Source organism: Onychomys torridus, chromosome 4 (genome assembly GCF_903995425.1).
Source record: "Onychomys torridus chromosome 4, mOncTor1.1, whole genome shotgun sequence".
NCBI classification, from domain to species: Eukaryota; Metazoa; Chordata; class Mammalia; order Rodentia; family Cricetidae; genus Onychomys; species Onychomys torridus.
Genome location: NC_050446.1, coordinates 43002964 through 43024629, shown reverse-complemented (window position 1 = coordinate 43024629; position 21666 = coordinate 43002964). Strand labels below are relative to the sequence as shown.

Here is a 21666-nt window from a genome sequence, read left to right as displayed (position 1 = left end):
AGCCCATGACTGCTTCAAAAGACAAAAAGGAGAATAGAAGTAGTCAACACTGCAGTATGCAAATAAACTTGCTTCTTCTGTCAGACGATAGGGAAGAATTCAGCACGTGTCCTGGGCTTTCTGTATAAACTGCGCTGTTAAGTAGTCAGTCTTTGGTGAGACATGTTGATGTAGAGATTTTTTCCAAGAAATAACTAAGCAGTAAGTATCACTGTTTTTTCAACATTGATGAGTTTATGAATGGACAGACTATTACAAAAAAGGGAGAAAAATTGAACATCCTGTGCTTTGTCATTGGAAGAAGAAAATATCCGTGACAGAGATGGCGCTGGGATGAGACAGAACACACAGTAATTAAGATAAATACAACAGTGCACTCTATTTTCAATCAAGTGAAATGAAAAAAAGTAATACTAAAACATTAAGACTGTCTGCTGAGCTATAGGACATCTGAGTGGTAAAGGGGGCTTTCCAAGGTTCACATTTTATCTATGTTTTAATGGGAAATGGTTTTAATGAAACTACTGATGAAATATCTTAGAATAGGGGAAAATGTTACAGCAAATTCTGTTAGCATAAAAAGGAAATATTCAGATTGAGCCTCAAAAACAGTAGTTCTCAACCTGTGGGTTATGGCCCCTTTGAGGGTCACATATCAGATATGCTGCATACCAGATATTTACATTATGATTCATATCAGTAGCAAAATTACAGTTATGAAGTAGCAATTAAATAATTTTATAGTTGGGGGTCACTAAGCATGAGGAACTGTATTAAAGGGTTGCAGCATTCAGAAGGTTGAGAACCACTGTAAAAGGCAGGAATTATTAGTGATATCAGACTCTGTTATAGAAATACTACAAAGATGCAGTCAACTAAACCTGTATGGAGATAAATGCTACTGTAAAGATTCTTTATGCTACTTTTGGTTAAGATAAAAGAGACAGAAGAGAAATTCTCTAGATCAAAACAGATGAGCTATTTCAAAGCACTCACAATCTGGGACATAGATTGGCTTTTCCATCTAACAAACTTTTAAAATTTAAATTGTATTTTAACAATTTGAAATATGACTAGTGTCTGAATATATGGGTGATTTAGAAGTTGGTACATGCTATGTGTCGTGCGTTTGGGTATTATTTAAGGAAGTCTTTATCTTTTTGAGATGCATCCTAGCATTTATATGGTTAAAATTATACAGTATCTGAGGATGTTTTTCTTGGTTATATGGAAGTGTAAATGTAGAGAAGGAGTGGGGTTAGTAGTTAACTCTTGAAGGAAAGTTATATACCCATATTATGACCATATATGTGTTTAAATAATTCACAATAAACTTGGTGCTTGTGTATGAGTAAAATCCACATACCACTATATGTATTTCTGTAAAAAGAAATTCTGCTTCTGAAAGGTTTGCACTGGCTCTTATCAGTTATTCACTGTGTCCTGTACGTACTTTGGTGATATATCCAAGTTTCAAAACCATCCCTTTATACACCATTTAGATGGATTAATATGACTGGTGTGCAGACACATCCCATAAAATTTTATTGGTGTTGAGATTAATCTGTTCATGCCTTTCATTTTCCCCTCAGTCTTGTTGCAAAGCTTATGAATATATGGGATACATTATGGAGAAAGAGCAAGCATATACAGATGCGGCCTTCAACTATGAGATGGCCTGGAAGCATAGTAACCAGACAAATCCGGCAGTGGGTGAGTTCAGCAAACTGGACCCAGGGTGTTCACAAGAAATGACAAAAAGTGTCCCATTGTCAAATAAATTATGCACATGTTACATTACATCTTTTTACTGTTGATCTTCTAAAGCCTTTTAGCATTAAAGTACAGTTTGGGGGTGTTATAAAGGGCTACAGTTCTCTGAGTGTCTAGAACCATCACTTGTTCTGTCTGTAGACTCTTGCTTGAAGAATGTTAGTCTATAGTGTCTGAACACTTGAGTTATATCAGTAGTGCACTCAATGACTAATCTCACTGGCGATGGGGGTCCTTCCACTGAGCTAAATCTGATTCACTGAAGCAATGCACATTTGTCCTGTGATGCAATCTGGCTCCCTTCCCTCTTACAGAGGATGACCCTTCAGTGGGAACTTCCTCCTGAGGTGGCCCTCAGGTACTTTCTGTTCTTGAGAAGATTATCATCTTTTCCGTGTTTGACGTGGTCCCTCAAAACCCCTAAGTAGACTTTACCTACTCTCCCTTAAAACATTGGTGGGATTTTTATAGAAAAGAGAGGGAGAGAGAGACAGAGAGAGAGAGACAGAGAGAGAGAGACAAAGAGAGACAGAGAGATTGAGATTCTATGGCCACAAATCATGAAAAATTATTCGCTATGTCCCTTCTGATCTGTGTTACTGCATGTGGATGTGTTTCTAAATATGGTTTGACTCATTGTAAGTATAAGGGTGTTGATATTTGCATTAGATTAGGTGACTTCAAGTTATTAACTTAGCCTAAGATGTCACCAGTCCTTAACAGCTGTGTTACAATGTTTGACTTGCAGTCAGACAATCCTCCTTACACTCAATGCCATCTGTTTAACTTGGCCCTGACTTGTGTTTCTTTAGGATTTGTTAAATTACTGGATTGGATAAAGTGCAGGAACTAATGATTGTTTAGAAATTTTCATCCCCTGGTATTATACATCATATGAGATAGAGTCACCTTGTAACATGGAAACTTTTTAAATACCCATAAGATATAAATAATTTTGATAATTTATTCCCCCAGAGTAAGATGTTTACAATTTATTTATATACTCTGTTTCGTGGAAAGCTTTGGAAAACACGGAGACTCCAACTGCCCAGCTCGTTCCTTATATTGTTGTAGTTTGTAGATGACCTTGGCAGCACTCCCAGTGTTCTGTCTGTGGGTGTGCCTATGACGTTTTCAGTGATTGAGTCTCTCGCTTCAGACTGTCACTCTATCCACTACTCCAGTCTGACTGGCCAAATTAACAGTGCATACTTGAAATCGACATACTGGTTCCATAGAATTCAGAACCAGGTGCTGCCACTGCAAATGGCACTAAAATGGATATGCCAGTAATATATTTATAATTCACATAGAGTATATATAGTTGTATCCCTTGTATAAATGTGCACAAGAACACATTTGCAATGAAATATCATTTTAAACTAGAAGAACACTAAGAACTGAGAGGCAGTGAGGGGAGGATCCACTCACACCTACACTTAGGTTACACGGCAGTCGCTAGACTGCTGGTTTGCTCTCTCTTTCTCCTGCTTGCCCTATAATTGAGTGTGTACACTTTTGAGACATGTCTTATGGCTGTATTGCACATGTTTCTTGTGCTTCCTAGCCCTTTATTTCCTTTTTCATTTTGTTTTTGTTCAAGATGACCTTATTGACTGTTAAAATTAAAGTTATGATTTTAGTCATATAGAGTTTGCTTTTCAGGAAAATTGCTATTACTTCTGTGGCACTCCAAAATTTTTAAAAACATTTCATAATAAGATTACTATTTAATCTTTAAGGGTGTACTAAGAGGGACTAGAGAGATGTCTTAACAGTTAGTAGCACTGGCCTCACTTCCAGAGATCCCAGGCTTTATCCCTAGCACCCACATGATGGCTTACAAACCACCTGTAACTCCCGTTCCAGGGGATCTGACTTCCTCTTCTGGCCTCCACTGGAAACAGACATACAAGTGGTACACATCACCTATAGACAATCACCTATAGACTAAAAAAATAAAATAAAAAAATAAAAAATAAAACAATTTTACTATGAGAGGTTAAGAATTGTTTCCCTAACAGTTAAGAAAACTGAAAAACCAAAAACTCAGGCAATGTGCCTATAGGTCCAAAGTTAATCAACATCCATCTAGTCAGTGTTCTGTTGCTGTGAAGAGACAGTATGACTGCAGCAACTCTTATAAAGGAAAACATTTAATTAGGTGGCTTACTGTTTCAGAAGTTTAGTCCAGTATCATCATGGCAGGACATGGCAGCGTGCAGGTAGACATGGTATTGGAAAAGGAGCTGAGCATTCTACATCTTGCAGGCAGCAGGAAGTAAACTGTCTCACTGGGTGTAGCTTGAGCATATTTAAGACCTTAAAGTCCATCTTCACACTGACACACTTCCTCCAACAAGAACACACTACTCCAACAAAGCCACACCTCCTAACAGTGCCACTCCCTTTAGGGGGCCATTTTCTTTCAAACCACCACAGTCAGCAAGCCAGAAGCCCACGCTTCCACACTTAAAAGTTCTATATGGGAAAACCCAGCCCATGTGGGCAAGACTCTCTAGGCAGGGTACCCTGAACAGAATTAGAGGAAAGAAGCAGAAAGCAAGTAAGCAAAGATGCATTTGTTCTCTCTTTGTTCTTGGGTATGGATGTGATATCACCAGCATATGACCAGTAGTGAGTTCTACCTTGCTTTCCTTGAAATGATGTATTATACCCTTCTTTCCCTTAAGTTGCTTTGGTCCTGGTATTTTATTACAGCTACAGACACAAAGCTACAACATACTCCAATCATTAGAGCTCATGAGCAATGTTTTCATTTTCATATTTCCTGTTTGTAACATGTAAAATTAAATGTCGATTATTATCCATTATTTTATATTAATCATAATTCACAAAGTACCCAAATGTTAAATATCTATCCTATTTTTAGCTTTAAGTTTTCATTAGTTCTTTGAGCAGTAATTTTTGACTATATTTACCCCTGCCCCAACTTCTCCCAGATCTACTTCCTTTCCCTAGCCACCAAACTTTGTTCCCTCTCTCTCTTTCTCTCTCTCTCTCTCTCTCTCTCTCTCTCTCTCTCTCACCTATCAAGTCCAATTTGTGTTGACCTCATATTCATAATGTGTAGCCTTCCACTCAAGTCTGTCAACCTACCAATGGCAACACTCTTAAAGAAAACTGACTCTCTCTGTCTCCTACCAGCTATCAATTGCTAATGACTCCTCATTAATGCTGGGATTTGTATCTACCTTTCCCTCCATCTTGAGATTTGGTCAGGCTTGAGCTTCCACAGGGTTTGTGTATGCTGTCATAACCACTGTAAGTTCGTATGTACAGTGGATCTGTTGTATACAGAGGACACTTGTTTCCTTGTATTTGTCACCTGGATTTCTTCTTTTGGAGTTCCTGGCCAATGTGATCTCATAGACACCTAAACATTACAGGATATTGTCAATACTATTGGTTACTCTCCCAAACTTTACCCTATTGCTGAAGGTATCACAAACTTGAATCAGCGAACTTGGAGATATTAAGTTAACATTGACATGGAAGCTTCTCTATTGGCTAGCTTTCATAGTGCTGAAAACTGATGTTCACACTACTGCAGAAGAAAAGTTATCATCATTTTTGCCCAGATGTGAAACCTGTGAGGTACAATTAATGACTTTCCAGCAAGACATATCCATTGATGCAATAGTGGCACAATGTCATGGGAGTAACCACCATTTTCTAATTGGATTTAATTCCTGTTCCATAAGATAAAATCCATACTTGGCACCATGGTTGGGCCAAGAATCTGTGGTTAGCATGTCATAGGCCCTAAAGGACAACCCATTATTCTGCTCAATGGACAGAGTATTAAACTGACTCCTAATGAATGACATATTGCTCTCCCCATAGATTAATGCACCTCTAAACTCACATCAGATAAGTTTCTACTTGCAGTAGTAGATGGTGATTACCACACAAACTCACAAGTGACCAAGGTGCAGATAATAAGAGGATGGGAAATGCTCAGTTCTAAATGGGGCATCTGTGCTGCACCTTCTCCTGCCAAGACTTGGGGATCATTGTGAAAGAGGAAGTGGAAAGATTGTAATCTTAGTTTTCTTTTTCTTGGAATAGTCTTGTAGGAGAGCAATAATCATTGTGACTGTCTTAAAACTTACAATTGACAACACTAGAAGAGTGGCATTTCTGTATGCATAATTGTGACAAGACTTGCTGTTTATCAATTGGACACCTGATGACTAATCTACCCACCTGTGCTGCTCTCTGATTTGCTGTCTTCTAAGCAAGGACTCTGAAGTGGTTTGGTTTCTTATGTGTCTTACCACTGATCTTAACATATGAGACATCTTGCCTCTCACCCCCACCTGAAGAGAAAGTGTTTTTGATTCCCAGCCTAGGTCAGCTTAGGCCTTATCCTTTCATTTCAAACACCCCAACACTCTCTTCCTGTGGTTCAGGTTCCTGCTATGGCTGTCTTGGATTGGGTCTTGACTTGGATCTTTCTCTCATAGAATTTATCTCTGTTTAAAATTATGTAATTACTCATGCAATTGCTCAAATAAGGTACTTCCTCTCCTAATAGAAAGTTGACTACAGGAATCAGTTTCCCTAATAAGTACTAAGTGAACCTATACTGTATAAATCAGTTGTGTTTTACTGCCTTGTGATGAGTTTTTACTGTAACCTGAAGTCAATGAGACCTTTTTAGTAAGTTAAAGAAACCACACTGTGGAATGTCTCTCCCAACAGGAATTCACTGCAGTTCTTTTTTCCAACTTTGTTCTTTTCTGCTTGCTCTTCTTAATTTCACTTTGCTTTATAATAGCATGTCACTTTGCTAGATTGGCCAATAGCTTCCCTTTGGACTTCCCTAATAAGTCAACAAAAGAGGAAGAAAAAAAACATATACCACTGTATCATGTATCACTTTTTTTTTTGTCTTAACAGGATACAAATTGGCATTTAATTACTTAAAAGCAAAACGATATGTGGATGCAATTGACATATGTCACCAGGTAAATGCTTAAATTACAGTTTCTTTAAATAGCACAGGGGGAGGCTGGAGAGGTGGCTCAGCTCTTAAAGGCTAAGGCTCATAATTCAAAGTACAGATGGACAACTTTCTTTTACTCCCAAAATGCCATTGAATAGAAAGAAAGAGAAGATGCAGTCCTGTAGCTAGTTTATTAATTAAATTGTGGAGAAATTATCAGTGTTCAGTTCAAGATTTAGAAAATAAATTTATTTAATACAAGGATGTGTTTATAATTGGAGTTCCCATAGTAAAGTGTTTGTGTAAATTTAAAGATGTAGGCTAGTAGGGAAAACATGTTAAACAAAACCCAGTTTGGAAGGATTTGAAGGCCTGAAGAGATGACTCAGCAGTTATGAACATTTGCTGCTCATGCAGAAGACCAGAGTTTGGTTGCCAGCACTAATGTGCAGTTCTCAACCATCTCTAACTCCAGTTCCAGGGGCTCCACCATCCTTTTCTGGCCTCTGCAAGTACCAGGTGCACATTTGAAAATAGTATTGGTTTCCCAGGTCACTGTTTTAAGTGGAACTTTTTGTGAATATATTTAAATCTATTTATTAGAGAATTTTGATTTATAAATTGCAGATAAAAAAATATTCCTTAATTTAGAAAATACTTCTGCATTTCATTCCATTAAAATCCCACAATTAAAATAACACATTTAAGTTCTTTCCAGGTTTAGAATTTCCTCAGCTCCTTTGTACCTGCCATGTCCCAGTGGTCCTCCATGTAAGGCAGTAGTTCAGAATAAACTCCTTACAATTTTCTCTTGTCCCTTACATCAGGTAGTCATGTTCCATCATTGTTGTAGTAAACATCTGGCTAGGGGATGCTGTTGACTGCCAACTTCTATAAGGCAATGTTTCTCATTAAGGTATTTGTGGACGCCACAGTAAGGCCATGCTTTAGCATCTCACTAAGGGTCAAAGTGGACACTAAAGCCAGGCTGTGCATTAGAATCGCTTGTAGAGTTCTATCTTTTTAAATGAATAGCTCCTCACTCTTAGACATAGTGTTCCCAGGAATCTGAAAGTTCCAAAATCAGTCCAGGAAAATCTGATATGTGCTCCCTGTTAATATCACTCTCCCAGGGTTTATTAGACATCACAAGTAGCTAAGTTGCAGCAGTGTTATAAGTTGCCCTCTAAATCATCTGTTTGGAAGTGTGTATGGGATGTTTCCACATGGGCTTCCATATTCTGATGCTCTTATTTCCTCCTCTGTGAGTCACCACTTTACAGCTGTGATGACCTTTGCAAACTGTTACAGTTACAGTGTTAATACAGTGGACTCTTGGCTGTAATGCCCTTTATAGTAAGAGTCAAAGTTCCCTCGTTCTCAACAGTTCATTACAAGTTATTTTGGCTTTCTTTCCCCAGGTTCTTGAAGCACATCCAGCTTACCCCAAAATCAGAAAGGATATACTTGATAAGGCCCGTGCATCATTAAGACCTTGAAAATGATTGTGTTGGTTAGTACGTTATACTGGTGAGCAGGAGACAGCAGGGTCCAACATCCTTTGCAGTACTCACAGCTCCAGCTGACACTGTGTCACAGAAGCATGTCCCCTCTTCTCCAGCAGAGGATGCTGCTGTCCATGGACAAACACTGTGACTGTGGTGTTTCCTGGTGGAGAAGCTGGTGAGAGCTGGCCTTGCTCTCTTTCATTATGCACAAATGAGGTAGTTCTGTGATAAAGGCTAGTTCATGTCTACAGAGGATATTTTTGTTAAAGTCTATGTGATATATCTTTTCTAAAGAGTATAGATTTTCAACAATCCTATTCAAAGTCTCCAGTTTCCTGTTAAATTTTTTATTATCGTTTGTGAAATAATCTCATGTAATTTATGAAAAAAGAATAAGTATTTTAAATGTATATTTTAATAAAGATTTTGTGAATATCTGGTTGACATTTTTCTCAGAACTCTAAAGATATGTTGTTTTGTAAAATAAAGGTAATCTCACAGTGCACTCTGTAGTGTTTACATAAGAATATTGAAGGAATGGCATTTCTTAGAAAAACTTTTCCTGGGACACTATAAAAGTGTGTTTTGCCTCCTTTGTTATGTTTGTACTTCCTACTCTCGAAGCTAGTGTGATCTCAGATGACCATCTTCTGAAACCTGTCTAAATGCGTAAGTCCTTACAGCAGTTTTTAAGCAGAAGCCATGGAAGTGAGTCTAATGAACCTAATGTATCCCAGACACTGGCCTGGGGAGGAAGGCTGAAAACTGCTTTTGGTCCTCAGAGACTCACAGAGCACAGACTAAGAGGCAGCTACAGGAGGCCCTGCCCGGGCAGATAGTTCTCATGCATAGCCAGCCTCAGCTTTCTTACACCAAAATATCCTAATCTTAACCAGCTCTGTCCTAAGCGTTCTTTTCAGTGTCTCATCTACATCTTTTTAAATTCTTTAGAAATATAATAGTCCTTGGTTTTATTTTCACTTGCAATAAAATATTTTAATAATTTGTTTGTCTTTAAAATTGATTACTTTGAAGATCACATCTCCATGACTTCAGTGTCCCTTTACTGACAATTATGTGCTATGAAATTTGAATCATTCTTCACCAAAATTGCAATTATAGCATTTCATAAAACTCTGATAACAACTACTAAGAGAGAATTATTCTTCCACAGTACTGAGACTCCTAATTGGCCATTCTGCCCTCCTCAACTTCCAAACTATGCCTATTCTTTCCTTAACAAAGACTAAGCATGTACATGTGATTGGAATGAGAAATATCCCCTCCCCAGACTCGGGCATTTGTACACCTCTTCCCCGGTTGGTGGTGCTGTTGGAAATCTTTAGGAGTACAGCCCTGCTGGAGGAAGTGCATGCCTGAGGGTGGGCATTGGGGTCGATGGTCCCTTGGGTGGCCTACTCCTTTCATTATTGTTGTTATCACTTTAGAAAAGCCATTGTCATATCCAGGCTCAGTTTAATGTGACCAGCCCACCACTCTGGCTCCTGCCACCCTAGCTAAACTCTTCAGCATTGACTGCCCTAGATATTTTTTTCTTCACTAAGAGTTGACTTTTTGTGACATCTCTAAATCACAGGTATGTGAAACTTGGAGCTCAGACTAGGCAGTTACCATTCCAAACCGCAACTTAAACAACTGTGATACATTGAGTAGAAGTTTGTACCTGCCTTCAGGATGGAGAAGAGTCCAGTTTCCAACAGGTAGAAGAAGCTCCCATGGAGCCTTTATCTCAATACATGCCCTCAGGAAAAGGGAAGTGTTGGGAAGTCTAATGTAATAAGTGGGGGTACCCTGGAGGAATAGCTTTCTTCCCCCAAAATCAAATCAGAGCAAGCCTCGGAGGGCCTTCCTGAAAGAATGGTGGAGGAATTGAGGTTGAACTTGGGACTAGGGTTCATGTAGGTAAGAATCAAGAATCTGAGACGTGCCATGCTACTTTGGGACCAAAGAAGATAAGTGATTTCAGACAGACTCACGTGGCACCATTTGGGGCTGATTGAGCTCTGGGTGAATAATGAATGCATGGGAAGGCAGGTGCTGTGCCTGTGCGAGGCCCATACGTGAGGCAGTAGAAGTGAGTCTGTCCCCTTACCAACTGTCCTGTTTAGAGAGGCACCATTGGGAATACTCAGGGATGGGGAGGGGAGACAGCATTGCTTTTTTTTTTTTTTTTTTTTTTTTTCCTTTTGGTGTCAATGAACTGAAACTGTCCTCCATTAAGAAAAAATTGGTCAAATGTATTCACATTTATCTAATGGTAGATTGTTATGTAGATATTAATTAAGTATATTTAAACACTCAGTAAATGTTTTCCAAAGGTATTTAATTTTCAAAATTGTAAAAACGGGAAAAGTATAATTGTTGAAGTTATACAACCATTTGCCAAAAAAATAAATAAAACCAGACTCATGCATAACAGTCACCACATACACATAAAACTAAAATAGGACATTTTAAATGTAATTTTCAGAGGACAACCTTTGTAAGCTTCCTTTTCACTGTTCAAAGCTATTTTCATGGCAAATATGATTAGGAAAAAAAAGGTGACACTTAAGTCAAATTTTTCTAATTGTTCCTACAAAATATATTCTCATTTCCATTGATTGCCAGAGATCCAGAGTGAGAGGATAGAAAGGAGACTTCCAGAAAATGGCACTGGGTGCAGTAACAGCAGAGTGACAGAACAGGGGAGGCCTTGAAGGATCACACAAAGAATTTATCCCCCAAAGGGGCACAGAGCACATCTTTGGGAATCCAGAAAGACCCGTGAGCAAGCCAGTTCCCTCACCTTGGGTCTTTGCGGTAGTAATGGACTTTGAGTGATGACCCTGCCACATTTAATGAATTAGAGAAGGAAATAACTAAAGTCATTCAAGGCCACGACACCGAGCTATGCGATGTATCCTGAGGAGGAGGCATAAAAAATCTCATGTCACTGGCTCCTTGAGAGAGGAGGAGGAGATCCCTTTTCAAGTTGGGGCAACCTTACTTGGAGATTAGTGACACCCTTAGAATGGAAGCAAGGATCAGGAGACAATAGATATTTAGATATCTAATATTTAAATTGGAGGCAGAGGAAGGGAAGGGAGGTAGGAGAAATTTTGATTTGCCTGATTACTTTTTAAAATAGAAGTATTTCATATATGGAGATATTATGGGGAAAAGCCAATAAATACTGAAGGTACAAGAAATAAAGATGTTGAAATGTAATAGGAAAACAGTGGGGTGCAGGAACTTTAGAAGAATGAGTCTGAGCGTTGGACAATTTTTGTAAAGAAAATGAAGAAACAAAGGTTCAAAAGGAGATAGAGCACACAAAGTTGGCCAGAGGAACTGTTATGCTAATGGGCTTTAGCTGTTTTATAATAAGTAAAATCATCTTGGACCAAAGGGCAGCCCCTTGTCCTGCATAAACTGGAGTCTTGGCCTCTGTTTGGCTTGGACTCAAAGATTTCCCACTTACCTCCATGTTCCTGGTTGTGGCTTCTGGAAGTCTGCCTGCCAGATTTGAGCTAGGGGCAGGGACAGTGTGGCACTGTGTGACTTGATAAATCATAGTTATGAGCAAAAAAGTGTCACCTAACTCCTAATACTTTTCCTCCAGAACCAGATGTTTTTGAGAAGAATGCTTCACTTTACAATCTGCCTTAGAGTGCTCATCAGTGAATCTGGCACAGTGCCCATGAATGCAATCTGAGCCCATACATGAGGAAAGCTGAGTAGTGGGTTCTGAATGCCTCCTTCTGAGGGGCTAACCTTAGAAGAGAAGGCAGTCCTTAAACCAGCCTACTTTCAGATGGTGTGTGTTATTTTTATCTTCCTTCAAACAAATCCTTTTGACAATCTTAAACTGTTTTTAAGAAAACAAGGATATTTTAAGAAGGTAATTACTACTTCCGTTTCTGCCCAAGGCAGCCTAGTTGTATTTTTAATGCAGGAAGTGACGTAAGAGACTGAGAAAACACTTGCAGCGGGACAGGTGCTCTGGTGCAGTCATAGTAGCCCACTCAGCTTCAGCTCTCACTGACAGGCTCACTAAGCTTACCTGCGCTCATGAAAAGTGGTTTGCCAAAATACTGACCTGCAGAAGTGTTCTTCCCAGGCAGTTAAAGTGAGGTCACTGAAATCCACAGATTCGATAGAAGAAAACCCTTGCCTGGTAACCATGCTTATTGAAAATTTCTATTAGTTTCTGACCAAGACTGAAATGACAAAGTGCAAAAGATATTTTGACACAAGAATCACAGAGTAGAGGAAAGTCTACACACACACACACACACACACACACACACACACACACACACACGCACACGCGCACGTGCACACACACAAATTTAAAATGAGTGAACACATGCCACACAAGAGATAGGACATGGGCCTGTATCCTGGTGCCATTTCCCTGTAGTCAAAACATAAATCTTGTTGGATGTGTTGGCTATTTGTGTATTTCTCTGTTTCTGTCGAATGTGTGTGTGTGTGTGTGTGTGTGTGTGTGTGTGTGTGTGTGTGCTTGTGTTTGTGTTGTATGTGCATGCACATGGGTGTTGGATGTGTGTACATGTGCATGTCTCTATGTGAATTCAGTCACGTAGGGCCAGAGAAAAACATTAGCTTTCATGCCTAGGAACCATCCACACTTTTTATGTTTTGACATTGGTTTGTTTTAAGCAGAGTGTCTAATTGTCCTGGAACTTGCCAAGTGTGCTAAGCTCGCTGACCAGCCCTGTCTTGTCTTCTCCAGTACTGGCTTATGAGAGTGGTATCATCATGGCTCGGTTTATTTATGTGGCTTCTGGGGAATGGAACTCAGGTTCCCAGGCTTCATTAGTAAGTACTCACCAAGCCATCACTCCAGCCCTTCGTATGTTTCTTAAAATGTTTAGCATCCATTTGCATTCCAGTATAAATTACTTTTTCCACAAACAGATATGAATTTTTTCATCAACATTTCATTTGGAAAGAATTTCAGATTTACAGAGAGTTGTGTGAATGAGAAGACAGCAGAGGCCCCCCACACCACAGCAGATATTTACCCAGATACTTGGTGAAGGATTGCTAATATTTTACCCCTCTGCATAAACACAAATTGTTTATTTACACAAACCATATATAAACAAACATGGCTTGTTTTGTTGGAGCATCCTGAGAATGGGTTGACGAGTATGTGAGGTACACACACCTCTACCCTGAATCATTTCTTCCCTAAGAAGATAGCTGCCTATGTAGTCAACTTCCTGCCATTATCAACAGTAGGACATTCAGAATGGATACAATACCGTCTCACCTCTTACTGCCGATTGAACCTATAGGGTCCTCCCCCACTCCCTGGATTGAGTCCACCCTCTGGTCAGACTCTGTCTTTTTAGCCTTGTTTAAATTTCAAACTTGGGGGCTGGAGAGATGGCTCGGTGGTTTAAGAGCACTGACTGTTCTTCCAGAGGTCCTGAGTTCAATTCCCAGCACCCACATGGTGGCTCAAAAACATCTGTAGTGGGATCTGATACCCTCTCCTGACAAAGTCTTAAGTGCAGATAGAGCACTCATACATAAAAATAAATAAATCTTTACATTTCAAGCTTTCTCTGTCTTTTATGCCATGCATAGTATAGATAACTACAGACCACCACATCCCCTGAACATTTGTGCTATAATATTTCTTATTTTGGGTTTGTCTGATAATTCCATTTGAGATCATAAGCATACATGGCCATCACAGAACATGAGTGTTACATCTTCAGAGAATCACATCTCAGACACACATGGCAGGTGAATTAACTTTGATTACTCAGAGTTTTCCATGTATAGCTTCATTTCTCCTTGCAATTATAAATCTATAAATTGACACTTTGGGATCACATGGACATCCTGCTCTTCTTCCAAAATCCCTCCCCACCGCCCATGTTGTTAGTCTTTTCTGATCCCATTTCCTCACAATGGCCATAAAAGACAATATTCTAACATCACCCCTTTCTCCACCAATGTACAGCAGTCAGTGATCAGTTTACCGTATTAAGAATATTATGTCCATTTTAAATTTGTAATTTAACCTGTAGGCTCATGAATTCCGGGTTTTCAGGATCCTTCATAATTTGTTAATGTTTTTAATAATTCTGGTGCTCAAGTTTTTTCAGGTTTGACCAGCTGAAGCCCCCTCAGCTGATTCCTGTGTGTCCTTGAGATACACTGCATCATTCGTGTGTGTGTGTGTGTGTGTGTGTGTGTGTGTGTGTACTTCCTTACTTTGCAGTGTGAGGAGGTCCCCTAGATCGTTTTTTTAATTAGCCAGGCCTTGGAATCCAACCATTTCCATTCTGTGGCATTTTAACAAAACTGAAAAGACATGATTCCTTTTACTGGGGTTGGTATTTGTAATTAAAACCTGAGATAGGAGAAGAAACAGCCAGCTCAGCAGGTTGAAAGCATTTTCTGCCAAATCTGATGACTGGAATTTGATCCTTAGAACCAACAGGATGGAAGGCAAGACCTGACAACTACAGGTTGTTCTCCATTTTCCACACACACGTAGAAGAACCCTTGTACCCACACATTCACACAACAAACAAATGTAAAATATAATTAAAATATGGATACAAAATCTGTTCTTTGATCCCAGGATGTAATATTGTGCCCTTTCTGCAGTTAGTAAAAACATATACATGCCTGAATACACATATACATGGATCACACAGGTGTACTTCTTTTCATGTATACATGTATATTTTAGGAATCATAAAATCACATTAATTCCAACAATTGCAAATCATTCCACAGAGCTTCTTGCTTCCTCCAGAATTATTTACATGAATCTTCATACTGAAACCCTGGATCCTAACACATTCATTTCTTATTAAGGCAACTAAAATGTGTTTCAGAATTACCTCTCCCCAACATCCACAACAAACAAAGCCACCGAAGCCCATGTGTTTGCAGCCCTCCCTGCCCAGCACCCACACTACCAACTTCGATAAATGCAACCTATCTTTAAATGTCCCCATAACCATACCCTAATGACATGAAGCATTTAAAAAGTCACACCAAAAAATTCCTTGCAGATTAGAGCGTCTGCTGTGCTCCATAGAGCAGCTTTGCCATTTCCTTCTAAATGTTCCCCTCCTCACAAAATGGGTTGCTTCTCTTCCCACCCCAACAGTGTCATATTAACGATGTAGAGGCAGAAAGGAGAATAGGAGACTCTGGAGCTTCAAGCAACTCACCGTGTGGTGAAGAATGAGAGGTGAGCATCTTTGTTAAAAACATGTAGAGGAATGGCATTATTAGAAACTGATTTATTTTTCCATGGACTCTAAGTATTTTTAGATTCTGTTGTGATAGTCTACGTGGCAGTTATACATATCTCCAAAAGAATACTAAGGAAAATATTGTCTTCCTATATTATTAAAAACGTGAGTCTCTGATTTATAGCAGTCAACACTACTTCCCCCCTCAATCTATCCTTCCAGACTGCTGCCTAGCTCACTGAGCGAATTTTGGTCTTTACTTGAGAAGGATTTATTTCCCCTATTCTTTATTTTGTATTTACATTTTATATCTACTTTCTTGAGTCCTACAGACTCATAAAATGGTTTTGAATAGCATAGCTGCAGAGATGATGGGGAGGTCAGCTATGTTCATTTCAAAGCGCCCCAGACTTCGGTGTGAGGTTGCCTAGCAACCCATCCCCCAGGCCTCCTCTGTGGGTGAGAGAAGAGAAAGCAATTCTTCTGTATACTCTCAAGCTGAGATGGCTTTATAAAGTGAAAAATCCTTTGCAAAAGGTCCAGCATAACCCCTGTTTCTCCTCTCCTGCCCACTTTGTACACTTCACACATGATGAGAGAAAGATCCTGTCCTTTGATGATTGAGATCTGATACAGACATAAAAAGGAACTAGGTGAGATATGGTCAAACAGTGCAAGTGACCTGTTTCCTTACATTAGATTGAGATGCATTAATTAAGCTGCGCAGCTTCCCCTTTCTCTTGTATGAAAGCATACTTTCCCCTCAAGTTCTTAAAGCCAGTGATGTTAAATGAAACAGCAACTGCCTGCTGAGCATCGGTTACCATAGCGACCTGAGCCAGGAGTGGTGTTTTTCTCCTTAGGCACAGGATGGCTGAAATATGTTCAACCAGGGAACCCAAGCAGCATGCTGACTTAGAAATCAGCATCTGGGAGGAACCCGCTCTGTTCCCTCTTTTCCGCACTAAGTTGAAAAAAACTATGAACCCCTCCACAGCTGAGAAGTGAACTTCAGTGGGTGGCAGAAGTGCCCTTCAGAAGGCATGTGGGGAAGGGAAAGAGTAGTAAAACCTACATCAGTGGCTGAGAGATCTAAACAAGCTGTGCTGCCCTTTCAACAGCACTAAAAACAAAATGGAAGGGGACAGCTGGAGATTTACATTGTAAAAATACACATGTACAATTTTAAAAACCATTTCAACCCATCCTCTATGGGTATTTTCTAAGCAGACAGCACAATTCAGGAGCACATTTTGGTCAGATCAATATAACTTTAATAGTGTCTTTCTGGATTAGAACAGTTTGAGGCACACCGCTCTGTGCTCCTCTGACCTGCCTCTAATCGTAGATGAGAACAGTGAGGCCCCAGAAGCATCTTAGGCTTTGGAATCAGACAAACTGGGTTTTCATCCTCAGCCCCTTCTTAGCAGTGTGACTTGGGGCAAATTCTCTCGGCTTTTGAAGCCTCTGTGCTCTGGTGTTTGAGATGGTACTTAAGAGTAGACTGTTGACATGCAAACAAGCTGGTGGATGTGAAGTGGCTGATTCAACACTGACCTGCTGTAGGGGAGTGTGTTTTAAGCAGGAAGTGCTCACAGAGCAGGTGGTAAATGCACTGCCTTGTGCTTACTCAGGAGTAATAATGCAACCCCAGCTAGGACACACCCACATAGGAACACAACTGTAGCTGACTCACCTTTTCACAGTTTGGTTACCATGCCGTCCTCTGTGCATACTGAACACTGCACTCCTTCAGGGTAAGCCCCAGACAGATTTCAAAGAAAAAAATCTCTTACTTATATTTTCCAGCTAAATCTTATGTCTGTGAGGCTATGAGATGTTCTGTATACTGTGAATATGTGTTGCTCTGATTGGTTGATAAATAAAATGCTGATTGGCCAGTAGCCAGGCAGGAAGTATAGGCAGGATAAGCAGATAAGGAGAATTCTGGGGAGAGGAAGGCTGAGTCAGGAGACACCTGCCTGCCGTCCAGGGAACAGCATGTAATGGCACACAGAACATGTGGCGACACATACATTAACAAAAATGGGCTAAGTTTAAGTGTAAGAGTTAGTCAGTAGTTATCCCGAGCTAATGGCCGAGCAGTTTTAATTAATATTAAGCCTCTGGGTGTTCATTTGGGTCTGAGCAGCTGAAGGACCACAGGAACTGGGTGGGACCAGGAAAATTTCAGCTACACTGTGCAGAACTGAGCGTTTCTAGTATAGCCAAGATACTGATTAACTTACCTTTATGGATGCAGTGAAAAGAAAGGGGCAACAATGTCCAAATGCAGTTTCCTAATGGAATGCACAATGCTGCTGGCAGTGAAATAATGTGCAACATATATACATTTCTGAAATGCCTTTTCTGGGCACTCATATCCAACAACAGTGTGTCTTCTGGTGATTAGCAAGCCACTGTCATTACTTAGGGAATGCATATCTGCCTCTTAACTTTTCAGATTACTGAACCCACTCCTTTTGTTTCAGAAATAAGGGGTAGAGCTCAGAGAGTACAATTTACTTACCACATCCATTCACCAATGTGTGTGTGTGTGTGTGTATGTATATATATATAATTTTATATAAGGTAATGCCCCATCCAAGGTCACTTGAGCACTCATGTGCTCAAGTCATATTCCCTAGCATGTTGACACTAAAAAGTAGTGGAAACTTGAACATGTGAGACCTAGTGAAAAGTGATTGGTTCACCTAAACATTCCCCTCTGAAGAGATTAATGTAGTTCTCCCCAAAACTCCAGACTGCTCCCCCATCCCCGCCTCTGGCTTCCTGTTTTAGTCTGTGATCTCTGGAAGCCAAATCAAAATGGTACTGGCCATAACAGACCATCAGCCTCTAACACTGTATTCTGAGCAAGCCTTGTTTGTTCATAAACTATCCATCCTCAGGTATTTCACTATAGCAACAGAAAATAGACTAATCCATATATAAGTATGCATATATATGTATATGACCAATACATATATAAGTATGCATATAAACATACATAAACATGTTCTTCCAAATAAACAGAAAATCAGGTTCGCAGGTGCATAAAGTTTTTCACTGTTACCTCAGAGTAGACTCAAATGTCCCCCAAATGAGAAGTGGAGAGGACTGCATTTTTTTAAATGTTTCTTCATGTTTGTATTCATTCACCTAGCTAGCCTGTTTATCAATTCAGGTGAAGGCCTGTTCAGTGCTAAGCACTGGGCCAAGCAGTGGGCCCTCACACATGGCAAAGCCATCCTTTCCAATGCTCACAGACATGTCAATGCTTTCCTGTTGCCAAGTTAACTACTGCACCATAGACAGTCCTTGGGTTCCCAGTTCCCATTAATGTAGACAGGAGCAAGGAAAACAATTTATGTGGGTCTACAGTAATAGATAAGGAAGTTGCTAGGTCTCAAGGTGTCCACTATAATCATGCTCTCTGATTCTTTGATACCTTTCTCTCCACAGGACTAAGTCTGATAGCTATTCCCAAGCATAGCTGATCATCTACATATAAAAAGCATATTTTAATTAGAAACAGAGAAAATATTCAACTTCTGTAAAAATAGCAAATTTCAGTATGGTAAATTATATTTTGTAATTTCATAAAGTGAGTTTACTTTCTATTAGTTAATTATTTTTTATGTGGGTGGGGTTTTACCTCCACATATGCCTGTGTACCATGTGTGTGCCTGCTGACTGCAGAGGTGAGAAGAAGATACCAGATCCCTTGGATCTGAAGTTACAGATGGCTGTGAGTTGCCATATGGCTGCTGGGAATTGAACCTGGTTCCTCTAGAAGAGCAGCCACTGCTCTTTAACTGCTGAACTATCTCTCTGGCCCTTTTTGTCATCTTTTTGAGACAGTGTTTTATCAAGCAGCTCAGGATGGACTCAAGTGTATGATCTTCTTGCCGTAGCCTCCCACACCCCCCAAATGAACCAGCATACTTGCCTCTACACTGTAATTCCATTTATTTTCTTTCTACTAGATGTCTGCCTTCAATACAGAGACCCACAGCCAGGCACCAGGCTGAGCTCCAGGAATCCAATTTATGAGAGAGAGGAGAGATACTGCAGGCGAGAGATGTCAGATCATGATGGGCAGACATGCAGAGATGATCGGCCACATTAGTGGAAGCCCATGAACTGTGGACTGGTGGCTGTGGAGCCCCCATGGGACTGGACTAGGCCTTCTGAATTCAGAAGATGGTTGTTTGGCTCAAACTTTTTGGGAGCACCCAGGCAAGAAGATCTGTCCCTGATCTATAGGCAGGCTTCTGGAACCCAGTGTCTGTGGTATGACACCTTGCACAGCTTTGGTGCAGTGGGAAGGGGCTTGGATCTGCCTAGGCTCAGTGTACTGGGCTCTGCTGATTCCCCATGGGAGACCTTGATTTGGGGGATGTGGGGATGCAGAGTGGCTTGGGAAAGTAGGCTGGAGGGTGGGAGGAGGGAGGAGGGGGGAATCTTGGATAGTATGTGGAGTAAGTAGAAAATTTCTTAATAAAGAAAAAAAAGATATCTGCCTTCTACTAGGACTATTGCAAGGCTTTCTACTTTCCAAACCAAAGACAGTCATAAAGATTCCCATGCTTGCATTTCAGTACTGTGTTGATATAGAACTGTTTGGACTTTGTATTGCTCTTACTGTGTTGTGAGTTTTATATTTACACATTGTTTAATCATTATGTAAAAATGCACCTTAACTACCATCTCAACTATTTTGAAAGATGAGAAGAAATCTTGAGCCCTAAAGATTCCCTATTACCATTTACCAAGTGTGTATAATAACACCGCCATCTTCTTGGGCTCATATGTCTGCCCTGGGGCATTATGAGCTAGCATCAGTCAACCAAGGAAGCACAATTCAAGGAGATAGATGAGCATCACTCCTTCAGGAGGTCAACACAAACAAGATGCTATCTGGTAAAGTGAACTTATCAGAAGAGGCAGGAGGCAAGTGAAGATGCTGAGCCCTTAGGGAGGAAGAGATAATTCTCTGGATGGATTCCAGGGCTTTGCCTGGTAATGACTCCACTGTAGAACTACACCTTGCTGACACATGCTTAGAGCAAAATATCATTGCAAGGTTACTCAAGGTCCTAGCCATTTAACCAGAAAGCTATGACTGCCTCTCTTTGCCTCTCTCAATTTATATACACAGCAGACTATCCTCTCTCTTCACCTGTTTCTACAGAAGAATCTCTTACTCTATTGAAGTGAAGTCAGCTCTCTTCTGTTTATATTTTAGATATTTTGTTAATGCTCCAAATTTTCCTGTTTTGGCTCTTATGCAAGAAATTTTTCATTTTCATAATTACTAATATAAAAAATTCTCCAATATCCAGATTTTGTGTAATCAATCTTGATGTCCTTTAGACACAAACGTCTGACATGAACCCAAGCCAGTCTTTTATTGCTCAACAAGAGAATCTGAAACTAGACCCTCTTCCAATGCAGCAAGGATCAAGAGAAAAACAGAACTGTTGGTTCCATACAAAAATAATAGGAAGGTTTGTCTTCCACTACCACACACTGAATAGTTCTGGACAATCAGTATTCTGAGTACTGGACAAATATTACAGAAACAGAAAAGTAAAGAAAATATGCTTGCAAAATATTATTCAAAGAAAAATAACATGACCATATTACTGAAGAATAGGAAAAAATATTACTGAGAAATCAGAAAAGTTAAAAAAAAATTGTCCTTGTATAAAGAGTTCCTGGATTGTGCTTGCCCTTTCTATGTCAATCATCCTGCTGCCTCCATGTAGATATCCCGCCTCTCCTAGACTTCCATCTGTCGGAAGAACATGGCCATCTGTACCAGTACCGATAATCAATCTTTTCACACAGCCAAGCTCTTTTTTTCAAATGTCTAATATTGTACAACTGAGAAGTCTTCATTGAACTTGTCTCTGGTTCTTCTTACATTAGGGTTCCCCTCAAGTTAAGGATCAAGTCAGAATGAATGGAGTGAAGCCCTGATGTGCAGATAAAAAGCACTACCCTTGCAGGGGAGGGTCTGTATCAGTTTCCTACTGCTGTTTTGAAACAGTTATTGCACAGTGGTTAGTTACCAGCAGCACATGTTTATTTCCCCTCTATTTTAGGTCAGGAGTTTGAAATGGATCTTATATGACTGAAAGCAGGG

General features: G+C 39.9%; 1 protein-coding gene across 2 annotated transcripts in view; it reads left to right on the top strand.

Annotated features, from left to right (window-relative positions):
- Ttc21b (tetratricopeptide repeat domain 21B) overlaps positions 1 to 8688 on the top strand; it is a 75835-nt gene extending 67147 nt beyond the window's left edge. For both annotated transcript variants that reach the window (XM_036183834.1, XM_036183833.1), the window contains 3 exons: positions 1593 to 1713; positions 6700 to 6767; positions 8167 to 8688. In XM_036183834.1, coding sequence (XP_036039727.1) covers positions 1593 to 1713; positions 6700 to 6767; positions 8167 to 8244 — 267 coding nt within the window. In that variant the 3' untranslated portion in view covers positions 8245 to 8688. The remainder of the gene's footprint in view (positions 1 to 1592; positions 1714 to 6699; positions 6768 to 8166) is intronic.
- Positions 8689 to 21666: the final 12978 nt, after the last annotated feature.